This window comes from Arachis ipaensis, chromosome B3, assembly GCF_059453495.1.
Source record: "Arachis ipaensis isolate K30076 ecotype BB chromosome B3, ASM5945349v1, whole genome shotgun sequence".
Taxonomy (NCBI): domain Eukaryota; kingdom Viridiplantae; phylum Streptophyta; class Magnoliopsida; order Fabales; family Fabaceae; genus Arachis; species Arachis ipaensis.
Window position 1 is genome coordinate 21,605,640 of NC_142438.1, and position 13,376 is coordinate 21,619,015.

The following is a 13,376-nucleotide window of genomic DNA, read 5'->3' on the forward strand; positions in this document are numbered from 1 at the left end:
AATTTTTATTTAATATTTTACATAAAAATAACTGCACGTAAGTTTTTATCGTTCGAAAAGAGAAAGTTTTAAGGTCAGCACTTTTATTAAAATTTAGCCAGTATTTAATTATTAAAAAATATGAAATTCTATACTATTAGATATAATTTTACACCATTAATAATATTAAGGGATAAGTACTATATATTTTGGTCCCTAAAGTTTAGGGTCAGAATCAAATTCGTCCCAATATTATTTTGGATTTAAAATCGTCCCCAGCATTTTATTTGGTATTAAAATCGTCCTTTTGACTTTTTACGGATAAAAATATCCTCCACTACTACCATCTTTATCACCACCACCACCTCCCTTACTCCTACCAAATACCAATAATCAGATTCAAGAACACCAATAATAACACATTATTCAAATTCAGAAACAATAACATCAAATTCAACAACAAAACCAACACACAACAACAATAAAATCAGAAAAATAACAAATCAAAAGCAGAAGCAGAAGCAGACGCAGACCTAGAAGCCGGAGTCGAAGCCGAAGCCGAAGCAGAAGCCGAATCGGCAAGGTACAGCAGCGAGAACGTGAAGTGTCGGCGAGGTCGATAGCAGCGACGGCAGTGGCGGAACGCGATGGCGAGCTCTCTCTCCCTGGCTCGTGTCTCCATTCTCCCTCACGAGCTCTCTCTCCCTCTGATTTTGATTTCCGACGGCGACAACGACTCTAAACTTTGCCGGTGACATCCCCTCTCCCCCTCTTCTTCTTTTCCCTCATCCTCCCCTTCTCCTTTCCTACTTTGTCCCTTCTTCTTCTTCCTTTTCCTTTTTTCTTTCTCTCCCCTCATTTTCTCTTTTTCTTTCTTTTTTTTCATTTTTATTTTATTTTATCATTTTTTATTAGAATAGACTAATTTAGTAATAAAATTAAAAATTTTATTAAAAATAATTTTAATATCAAATAAAATATTAAAAATAATTTTAAATTTAATAAAATATTAAGAATAAATTTGATTTTGATCTTAAATTTTAAGAATTAAAACAGTGTTTATTTTTAATATTAATAATAACTATAAATTACTAAATGTGCCGGGCTGCTGGCTCTCTAGTACTATTGGTTCGAAAATACAATAACTTCCAATATACTTTCGTTTATAGGATAGCAAGATTTATACTTGAATTGAATAAGTCCAAATCATCGCATTAGATCTAATCATCAAGCCGGGGTAACGAAAATAAATAAATAAATAAAATGACCAGGTGTTTGCAATGTTGCTCAATGTATGTGACTATATGTCATCAAATCAAATAGAAAAATAATATTTTTTTCCCAATGTCAAAGTGTTGGCATGGGCTTGCTTGGCGTACATTGGTGGACAAATAAAAACTGACATGTTTATGCGGTAAAACGTGAACCAAGAAAAATTATAATATATGGTAAAAGAAAATATCAGCATTATTAAAATAATTAGAATAATAATGGAAGAACAAAATGATGGAGATGTTTGTATGTGTGGACCAGCACCGGTGCCGATTCTCGCCGACCTGTTTAGAAAGACAGCGTTGTTTGGTGTTGACTTTGTGAGGACAATGCAAATCCCAGATCAGAGTGGTTTTCATATATGTTTCAAATCCCCTTTGGTATTAGCCATTACACCGAAAGTGAAAGCACCTTGCATTACGTGGATATTTTCCCTAACACAAAACTTGCACTGCTTACCTCACCCCCCTTTACACATGCGCCTCTTAAACAAAAATTATCTTTCCATTCTTAATTTCGATCCTTTAGTTTTTAGGCCGTTATAAAATCGAACCAATCATTAGATCGATAAAATACAAAATTTAATTAAATTTAATCAGTTTTAATCTAATAAAATAATATATTTATATATAAAATATAATTTTTAGTAAAAATTAAATTTTTATTTTATTATTTTAAATTAATTATTTACTAAAAAATTATATTGGTTCGATCGATTAATTAATTCTTTGATTTTTTTTTCTGGTTTTTTGACTAATTCATTGTCAACTAATTTTTTGCCTAAACAAAACGGATTTAACAACTTCCTATTCCGAGTCAATCTAATTGATTTGACCAATTTGATCTGATTCTCCTAACCATGGTTTTTAGAGTTGAATTTAAGGGTGATATTATTGAAATTTTGTAATTTTGCTTTTAATATTTAAATTATATAAAATTTACATATACTGTTTCCTAGATATATTTGAAAATATTAACAAACGTTGAGTGTAAAATAATGATGATGACAATTTAGATATTAAGAGTAATTTAAAAAAAATAAAAAGAGAATCAATTGGTAATATAACACATTTGCAATTGTAATTTAAAATCATAGTTCGTTGAAGCTAAATACTAATAGGATATATAGTTCGTAGATATTAAGACCACCAATTTTGCAATATTATATGGACTTTAAATTGTGTGATTGACCAACTCAATGTAACTCGTGCTTCAATTGAACTCTTCTATGTATCCAATTTTTAATTTAAACATAAAAGGCATGGATGGCTTATCATAATAAGAAGATAAATTTCTATATTAAAAAAGTAGGTTAGAGATTTGGATCTATATGTTGCCCATCATCTTAAAAGTCTGATACAGATTGAAGTTTAATTTTTAGTTTAATTAGTCATCATGATAAGTGATGATGATATGGATGAAGTTTGTTACATTGATCAAATACTTTGTTAATTAATCATGTAATTGCTTACAGGTTAGCAAAAATTATTAGAATGATAGATAGCTTACACAAAATACTTGCTTAATTTTTAATGTGGTGAGTCAACCAATTTTCTATTTGCATGTGCGATTTTATACTTATTATCAATTAATAATTATACAGAAATTAAATTCTCTCAAAAAAAAATTTTACACTTCAAGATATAAAGTATAATCTCTTATTATACATTTCATAACAAAAGAAAAAATATTAAAAAATTATAAATCATAATTTACATTTTCAGTTGAAAAAAAAATTTAAGAGAATCTATTTTTCAATTATACATAGACCGTCAATTATAAATCAAAAGTAGTTTATAATAAGAGCAAGGCAAGAATATATAGGAACAAAATTACAGAAAATTGAGTCTTTTTCTTGAAATAATTATTTTTAAGAAATAAAAAATATTTTTTTATGAAATTTTTAATATAATATTATTTTATTTTCTAAAAACCTAAGCCATTTTTTTTAACAAAGGAAATATTTTATTGATTTATTAAAATAAACGGTTCAAAATAGGACAAAACTAAAAGAAGATGGTTCCACCAATTATATTAATTAACATGAGCAAAAGTTAACTTTAAGAAAGAAATAAATAAATAGGAAATAACATTAGGAAAAAGTAGGAAATTAGAAACAAGGGTTCTTGCTGGAGAAGAAATTTTCTATGAGCTTCCTGGCCTCTTTAACAACTTCAACACATGGGATCGTTTTATGTTCAAAGATTTGCATGTTACGCGCCAACCAAATCTTCCATAAGGTGATTGTAGCAAGGCTCCGTCGCTGTTTTCCGTGGATTCCACCACCGCATCGAATTACTATCTCTCTCCACCATTTTCATAATACTGTGGTATTTTCAAGTAAGCTAAAATTATCAATTTTTTTCCATACTTGGTCAGCATGAGGGCAATGAATTAAACAATGAATAATTGATTCTGGTTCATTTATGCATCTAGGACACTGGAGATTCACATTCGAAAACCTGGACTACAGCTTGAGCTTAACTGGGAGTCCTCCATGAATAGCTTTCCACAAAAATACCTTCACTTTTGCTGGGGAATATAAGGACCAGATCGATTGCCACACATCTTTTTGCTTGAAGACTTCCGGGAGGAACTCTATTGGTGAGTGAAAAAATTGGAATGCAATTCGGTATCCTGAGTTCACTTTGTAAGAACCACTTCTGTCTTTTGCCCAAATCAGTTTATCTTGTTGCTCTGTTCTTTGAGTCTGGGTAATCTGCTGAGCTATATTGGGGGGAAAACTATCGTTGATGAGTTGTATATTCCAACTCCCGTCTGGAAGCAGCAATTGGTTCACCCAGTGTAGGTTGTGAATGGGATTGATTAATTGGGATCTCTGAATCTTTTCTTTGTTATCGCCCCAAGACTCTTCAAAGATAAGAATCATACTGCCACTCCCCACTCGTCATTTAACACCCTTTTCAATAATCTTTCTGCCTTCTAGCACTTCTCCAGGTCTAAGATAGGTTGTTACCTGGTAAGGCTTTTAAGAAATTGGAGAAAGAAAAATATCTACTTTTAAATATCTTGTAAACTAGAGAATTTGTCTTAGAGAGTAGCCGCCAGCCTTGTTTGCCTAGCATAGCTAGATTGAAAGCTTTGAGATCTTTAAATCCTAGTCCCTCATGACTTTTGTCTCGACATACAGTGTCCCAACTCAGCCATTACATCTTTCTTTCATCACCTCTTTGGCCCTACCAAAACAGCATCATCTTTCTTTGAATATTTTCTAGGAGAGATTCTGGCATCTTAAAGCAGCTTAATGTGTAAATAGGAATAGCAGTCCCACTGCCTTAATCAGCACTTCCCTCCCACTCACTTATAATAGCGATCTTTTTCACAAGCTCAGTTTCTTCGCAGTCTTATCTTCTATGTATTTAACTGTTTTCCGTTTTGATCGTGACATAATTGCAGGTAGACCCAGATATTTATCTTGGGCTCCAACGTGTGGAACCTGAAGGAATTGTGCAAGCTCTGCCCGGATCTGCTGAGGAGTATTTTGACTGAAAAAGACTGATAATTTATTCAGGTTAACAATCTAGCCGCTTACTCTGGTGTAGTCTTGTAGGATTTGCATTAATCTTTGGCATGTTTGAACATTTGCTTTACTAAAGGGGATGGAGTCGTCTGTGAAAAAATGATGACTGATTGTAGGGCACCTCCAGTTTAATTTAAGTCCAGAAAATTGTTGTCTCTGTTCTCCTCTGTGGAGCATATAAGATAAACCATCTGCACAGACTAGGAATAGATAGGGGAAAGAGGATCTCCTTGTCGGAGTCCTCTTGTTGGCTTAAACAAGCCGTGAGAGTGTCCTTCCACAGTAACAGAGTAAGAAACCGTCGTAACACATTCCTTCATTCAGTCTATCCATTTTTTGCAAAAGCCAAGCCTCTTCATAACCTCCCACACAAAACTCCATTCAACCCGGTCATAGGCTTTGTTCATGTCAAGTTTAAGAGCTAAGTCGTACTCGTCGTACTTCTTATTCTTCAAGTAATGCATGTATTCGTGGGCTATTAATATGTTATCACTAATTAACCGCCCTTTGATAAATGCACTTTAGTTCCCACTAATTACTTTATCCATCACTCCTTGCATCTGATGCACCAAAATTTTGGCTATTATCTTATAAAATACCGTGCTCAAACTGATTGGTCTGATCTGCCCCATAGTATTTGCCCCTAAAACCTTTGGAATCAAACAAATTTGGGTGTGATTGAGGGAGCGCAGCATCTTTTCCCCTGAGAAAAAATTTCTGACAGCCATGTTTACATCTTCTTTAATAATACTCCAGTAAAATTGATAAAACTTTGCCGTGAATCCATCCTCTCCTGGTGCTAAAAATGGGTTAATAGAAAAGACTGCACGCTTGATTTCCTTATCACAGATCGGCCTTGTGAGAATTCTGTTCTCCCTTCTATCCACTTTAATCTCTATACCTTCCAGAGTCTCCTCTGGATCAATCGGATTCGAAGTTGTTATATATTTATCCATTAAAGTTTGCAAACAAGGACATAACGTTGATAAAATAGTAGAGAATATATATTGTGTATCGAAACAAAAACAAGGCACAACAATATATTTTTCATATACGTTTGGTTTGTTTTGTTCAATTTTAAATATCTAAAAAAAATTCAAATAGTTAATTTAATTTCACTCACACTCTATTCACAGTACAAAAAACAAAACCATATAAATTTTTATTCCTTTTTCTTACCGTCACAGACTGTGAGGAGCGTTAGGAGCCAACAAATTTTGTGTTTGTAGTAATCAATTAGTTATTATTGGTATTTTTAATGGTGTGAGATTTTATTTAATGGTTTAGGATTACTTATTTTTCTTTTGCTAGTTAAGTGCTTGCCAAATTTTAATAAAAGTGCTAATTTTTTTATCACGCACCTTATCCCTCCTTTTTTATCCTTCTTTTCCACGGTCGCTGCACACCGCACCCCCTCTCCCACGTCCGCCGCTTGCCGTGCCATCTTTTTTCATAATTTTAAAATAGAGGAGTGCTAGGGCCAGCAATTTTTGTGTTTTGTAACTATCAATTGGCCATCAATAGTGTTTTTAATGGTGTGAGATTAAATCCAATGGTGTGGAATCATTCAATTTTTTTTTTAATGGTTAAATGCTGGCCAACTTTTTAAAAACTTGCTGCCCCCGAGACTTTCCCTTTAAAATAAACTTAAAAGGTTTTAAATCTTAGAAATGAAAATCTAACATTAAATTTTAAACTTAAATCCTAAATCAGATACTCTTAATTAGTTTTATTTTGTTTCACTTTTAAATATTCTTTTTACTTAAGTTTTGGATATTTTTCTTGTTTTTAATTTGAGTTTTCTTTTTTATGTTCACTTCTTTTCAATTATTAACTTATTTTTAAATTTGTAATATAATAGAGTTTGTTTTTTGTATAGCTGTCAAGTTGGTTAGTTTGTTAGACATAATTATAGCACTATTAGTTAGTAATTTATTTTCCCTTTTGCTATATATATTGTAATTGGTACTCAATACTCTGCGGTGGTTCTTTTAATCAATTATTCTCTCTTTTCACTTCTTTCTAATTCTTCTTCCATTACTTTAAATTTCAATGACCTGAGAGTACATCACCAACCTTCTTATTTTCTTATAATTATTTTTGTAATTCATTTGAATTTTAAGCTTGGTATCATTTTACATGGTATCAGAGCGAGAAGATCCAACTATGGCAGATAATTTAGTTAATCCGAATGCAAGCCCTTCATCAAATTCCGCTGCAGATTTTGAGAATTTCACCGCTTTCATGCGTCAATTCTCTCAGTTCCAGGCACATCTTGGCAGATCTAGTTCCTCTTCTGCAATTTCTGATCCGATTAGCCCTTATTTTCTTCATCCAGGAGAAAGTCCTGGTTTGGCTCTAATTCCGCTTAAATTGACACCTCAAAATTATTATCAGTGGTCGCACGATATGTGGAGAGCACTCAGATCGAAGAACAAGGTAAAATTCCTCGATGGATCCATTCTAAAACCAGGTGAAGGTGATCCTAATTTTGAAGCATGGGATAGGTGTAACAATTTTCTCCTCTTCTGGATCAACCTCTCTCTCAGCCCTGAAATCGCTAAGAGCGTGATGTGGATTAGCTCAGCTCCAGACTTGTGGAATGATTTAAAACGTCGTTACTCACAGGGAGATGTCTTTCGAGTTGGTGCATTAAAAGAAGAATTTTATGCACTCAAACAAGGTGATCTTACTGTTACCTCTTACTTTGCTATGTTGAAAGCTATTTGGAAAGAATTAGAAAATTTACGTGCTATTCCTAGTTGTGTTGCTTGTGTTAATGGATGTTCATGTGGATTACGAATTGTTCGAGACTATGCTTCTGAGGAATATGTTGTCAAATTCTTAAAAGGATTGAATGAGCAATATTCAAATGTTAAATCACAAATCATGCTAATGAAGCCGTTACCTGAAATCAACACAGTACTATCTATGTTAACCCAACAAGAGCAAGAATTGAATTGTGACCCGTCAAATAGCAACATAGTGACTAACTCTTTAGAGGTGCAAACTTCAACTGGAGGCGGTTCATTTTCTGGAAGAGGCAGAGGCCGTGGAAGAAATTCAGGCAGAGGAGGAAATCAAAAATCTTATAGTCGAGGCTACACTTCAAAGTGTAGCTACTGTAATCGAATTGGTCATTTAGCAGAGACATGCTATAAGAAAAATGGCTTTCCTACTCACCAAAAGCAGCGAGTAGCCAATCAACTTAGCACTGACGAGATAGTTGAGAATTCTAGTGCTGAGATTGCTGATTCTAACCAGGATAAAAAGAGCGATGATACAGTACTTGTGTTGACTCCAGATCAGAAGGAAACCTTACTAGCACTCCTTCAACAACCACGCATGCCAACTTCAAATAGTGTAAACCACATTACTTCTTCCGCCACCCTTACTCAACCAAAAGGTAGGCATTGCTTGAGTGTATCATCAAATTTTACTAAAACTTCTTGGATACTTGACAGTGGAACTACTGATCATGCATCCTATATTCAAGAGTCTTTCAAAACTTTTCATTATATGAGACCAGTTTTGGTAAATCTACCTGATGGTTCTACCACTACAACAAACATTTGTGGCACTGTGCAACTCTCTAAATATTTGATTCTTACCAATGTTTTATTCATACCTCACTTTAAATATAATTTGATTTCAGTGTCTAAACTCACAAAGTCATTACATTGTGAATTAAAATTTACTAATTCTTTTTGTGAGATACAGGTACTCCCATCATTGAAGATGATTGGGCAAGCTAAAGTCGTTGGTGATCTTTATGTGATGGATGCTCAACCTTGGAAACTAACTACACCAGAAGTTAACACACATTCTGTAAATGTCACAGTGCAGCAAGATTTAGGAACTCTATGGCATGCTAGACTAGGTCATTTACCATCCAAAAGAATGTCAATCATGAAAAATACATTTCCATTTATTGAATGCATTTCATCATCTCATGTTTGTGATTCTTGCCACTTGGCTAGACAAAAGAAATTGTCTTTTCCCATTAGTAATACACAATCAGAATATATTTTTGATTTGTTACATATAGATATTTGGGGACCACTCTCACTTTTATCTACTGCTGGCCATAAATATTTTCTTACAATTGTGGAAGATAAAACGAGGTTTACTTGGATTTATTGCATGAAACTAAAATCCGAAACTAGAGTGTTAGTAGAAAATTTTGTTCAAATGGTGCAAACTCAATTTCATAAAGTTGTGAAACAAATTAGAACAGATAATGGGATGGAATTTAAAATGAACTCCTTCTATAACTCAAAAGGAATATTACATCAAACATCTTGTGTTGAAACTCCTCAACAAAATGGAATTGTTGAGAGGAAGCATCAACATATACTGAATATTGCAAGAGCACTTTTGTTTCATTCTAATGTGCCAAAATGTTTTTGGCACTATGCTATGCAACATTCAGTACATTTAATAAATAGACTACCAAGCACCTTCTTGAATCATCAAACGCCTTATGAGGCACTTTTCAAGAATAAACCAGATTTGACTCATCTCAAGGTGTTTGGTTGTCTTGTTTTTGCTACCACTTTGAGTACTAATAGAAGAAAATTAGATCCTAGAGCTAGAAAATGTGTTTTTCTTGGTTATCAATCAGGAACAAAAGGGTCCATTTTGTTTGATTTAAAATCAAAAGAAATTTTTATATCAAGAAACACTGAATTTTATGAACACTATTTCCCATTCAAACAAATACCAAGCACTGATTTTTCTATAGATCAGCCTTCAATTGAATCATCCAATTTTGACCCTTTTGCATTCTTTTATAATAACTCTGCACATACTTCTTCATATGAGCATACTCATGGCATAATTGCACCTCACACCATACACACTACACCTGATTTATCTGCCACTTCTACATCACCTATGGCATCTCTTCATGATATAACAGATTCTGCATCACCCGCCACCTTAGACTCAGCATTTGCATTGGCACCATTGGAACATTCATCCATTCATATTGAGTCACAATCTGCTGCACCAGTTTTGAGAAGGTCTGAACGAGAAAGAAAAACACCCTCTTATCTTAAAGATTTTCATTGTTTCCATATTTCATCACATAGAGATCCAATCAATGCGGCCCAATTACCTTCAACATGTAAGTATCCACTTTCTCACCATTTGTCATATTCATTGTTTACTCCCAAGCACCAGGCCTTCACTTTTGCTCTCATAAATAACTCGGACCCCAAACACTATTCTGAGGCTGTTATGCATGATTGTTGGAGGAAGGCTATTGAGGCAGAACTCACTGCTCTTGAGCAAAACAAAACCTGGATCATCACTTCTCTTCCTCCTGGAAAGAATGCAGTTGGTTGTAAGTGGATTTTTCGCACAAAATTCCACCCAGATGGCACTATCGAGAGGCATAAGGCACGTCTTGTTGCCCAAGGTTTCACTCAAATTCCTGGAGTCGATTACATTGACACATTTAGTCCCGTTGTGAAAATGAGCACTGTGCGTGTTCTTCTTACCGTTGCAGCAGCAAAGAATTGGCATCTTCATCAACTTGATGTGAATACAGCTTTTCTCCATGGAGACCTACATGAGGACGTTTATATGAAACTTCCAAAGGGGTTACAGTGTTCCAATCCAAACTTAGTCTGCAAGTTGACAAAATCTTTGTACGGTTTGAAACAAGCTAGTCGCCAATGGAACATCAAGTTGTCTGCTGCACTTGCTGATCTGGGGTTTACTCCATCTGAAAATGATCACTCGCTTTTTACCAAATCCACAGGTACAACTTTCACAGCTATTCTTGTTTATGTTGATGATCTTGTGTTAGCTGGAGATGATTTGAGTGAAATTCAAGCTGTCAAAATGTTTTTGGATGATAAGTTCAAAATTAAAGACCTTGGCCTTCTTAAGTTCTTTATTGGGATGGAGGTAGCACGAAGCAATGCTGGTATTGCACTGTATCAAAGAAAGTATGCATTGGATTTGATCACAGACTGCGGTTTGTTTGGTGCAAAACCAGCATCTACTCCTATGGAGTACACTACTTCTCTGTCTAAGGCTTCAGGCTCCCCTCTTCCTGATGCAACCATCTATCGTAGATTGGTGGGCAGACTTCTGTACCTTACTAACACAAGACCAGATCTCAGCTACTCTGTTGGATGCCTATCTCAGTTCATGGATTCACCAACTGATGCCCACTTGAAGGCTGCCTATAGGATCATCCGGTATCTAAAACAATCACCAGCAACTGGCTTATTTTTCTCTGTCAACAATTCTTTCACACTATCTGGTTACACTGATTCTGATTGGGGGACTTGTAAAGACACCCGAAAATCCATCAGTGGTTATTGTTTCTTCCTTGACCAAACTCTTATTTCTTGGAAGAGTAAGAAGCAGGCTACAGTTTCAAGGTCGTCCTCAGAAGCAGAATATCGCGCCCTTGCTAATGGCACTTGTGAACTGGTTTGGTTACTCAAACTACTAAAAGAATTCAACATTCTTCCTCCTCTTCCAGTTGATATCTTCTGTGATAATAAATCTGCTATCTATATTGCTTCAAATCCTGTCTTTCATGAAAGAACCAAGCATGTTGAGGTTGATTGTCATGTGGCTCGAAACAAGTTCAAAGAAGGGGTTTCTAATCTTAGGCACGTTGTCCGGCTGTCTATTCACTAAATTCCTTCCTCCAGGACCATTCTCTCATTTGCTTTCCAAGCTGGGATTACTTGATTTGCACAAACCACGTAATACCAGCTTGCGGGGGATGTAACATAATAGAGTTTGTTTTTTGTATACCTGTCAAGTTGATTAGTTTGTTAGACATAATTATAGCACTATTAGTTAGTAATTTATTTTCCCTTTTGCTATATATATTGTAATTGGTACTCAGAGTGTGGTTCTTTTAATCAATTATTCTCTCTTTTCACTTCTTTCTAATTCTTCTTCCATTACTTTAAATTTCAATGACCTGAGAATACATCACCAACCTTCTTATTTTCTTATAATTATTTTTGTAATTCACTTGAATTTTAAGCTTTGTATCATTTTACAAAATTAGTCGGCTGAATTAATATTGGTTTTCTAGAAATTTTTTTAACATGATACTATCATACTCAAAACGAATCGAAAGTTAGTATAATTAGAAATTTAAAATTATGTTAAATATCACCTAATTTTAAATAAGATCAATATAACTGATCTAACTAAATTTATAGTCGATAAATTTGCTAAAAATTTAAAGAATAATACACACAACTATATGGTGCATGAAGACAGAGTTCATTATTCATTATTGTATGTGTGTGTGCGCGTAGTATCCGATGAAATTGAAAGAGCGAGTGATGATAAGGATGAGAATAATAAAGGTATTTTCATTTAATTTCCGACACAAGTCTTCAATAATTATGAAAGCAAAACTTGTGAATGTGTTCCCGATTCTACGATCACACACACGCGGATATGGTGGTAATGAATAATATAGTAATAATAAAGACATGTAATTGAACAGTGTGAAGAAGAGAAGCTTTTCTTTTTGGTCGAGGAGGGATGCTAGCTTGTGGCTGAAATTTTGAGACATATATGGAGCAGCAAAGGAACATGTATCTGAAAAAGCTTTTACATGCCATCATCAATTCACTCTCTAAAATACTATATTTGTATCAATTTAGTCCCTTTAGAGAAACATATAATTAATAATGTGTCACATTAATTATTAGTTTTTGAAAGATACACATTATATTCCTTTAATATTTTATTTTTTTAAAGTCAGTAATGCTAATTAAAAAATAAAAAAAATAGTCAGAACTTTTTTAATTTAGTATTTATTAATTGTTAACAATTAATTAGAACAATTAATAAATATTAAATAAGACAAATTCTAATTGTTTTATTTTGTTAATATTTTTTGTTATCAAACATTTTCATTTAAAAATATTACGTACACATTATTACACACTAAATATTAGTCATCAAATTAATTACTATATATTTATATATAAATATCTGTATAATTTAATTTATTTTTAATGTATTTTAATCTATATATTCTATATTAGTGACTAATTTTAATATACATAACACGATTGCTTATTTTCTATGCACTCAATAATTTTATTTTAGAGATTAAAATCTAAAATGACATTATATGTATCTTTAAGGGATTTATTAAACTGATATATTAAAAGTCAATTAATTAAGTAAATTTTTAAAATGGTATATGAGATTGGAGTGTACATTAAAATCGTTTCTAAAATCGTTTCTGAGATTAAAACTGCATCAATTATGTCTTTAAAATTGACAAAAATGCATCATATTACACTCTAACACGTTTTCAATTAGCGGTTTGCATTGCTAATATAGCTCGATAACGTAGATCTTTAGTGACACGTATTATATCATAATTTGACCACATGTAATGATACGGGAACAGATCGGTCAGTTACACATAATATGATGATGTGGATGATCTTATCATGTGTCACAATATTATTTGCTCATGTGTCAATTTATGTCGCAAAATTATTCGTGTATGTGTCATCTACTGTATCATTATTGTTAATACACTAAATTGGTCTCTAATTTTGTACAATTTTAAAGA

General features: G+C 33.3%; 1 protein-coding gene across 1 annotated transcript; it reads left to right on the forward strand.

The window, feature by feature from the left end:
• The first annotated feature begins 6,931 nt into the window (after positions 1 to 6,931).
• LOC148570021 (uncharacterized) lies at positions 6,932 to 11,455 on the forward strand. The gene is made up of 3 exons (XM_088506789.1): positions 6,932 to 8,407; positions 8,513 to 8,672; positions 9,537 to 11,455. Exons 1-3 carry the CDS (start codon positions 6,932 to 6,934, stop codon positions 11,453 to 11,455), a joined length of 3,555 nt encoding a protein of 1,184 aa, XP_088362915.1.
• The last annotated feature ends 1,921 nt before the right edge of the window (positions 11,456 to 13,376 follow it).

Excerpts from the sequence above, each read along its gene's own strand:
- LOC148570021 (XM_088506789.1), top strand. The coding sequence starts at position 6,932 with ATGGTATCAGAGCGAGAAGATCCAACTATGGCAGATAATTTAGTTAAT. Across the intron at positions 8,408-8,512 it reads AATATTTGATTCTTACCAAT|GTACTCCCATCATTGAAGAT; the intron begins GTTTTATTCATA and ends TGTGAGATACAG. Across the intron at positions 8,673-9,536 it reads TCTATGGCATGCTAGACTAG|ATCAGCCTTCAATTGAATCA; the intron begins GTCATTTACCAT and ends ATTTTTCTATAG.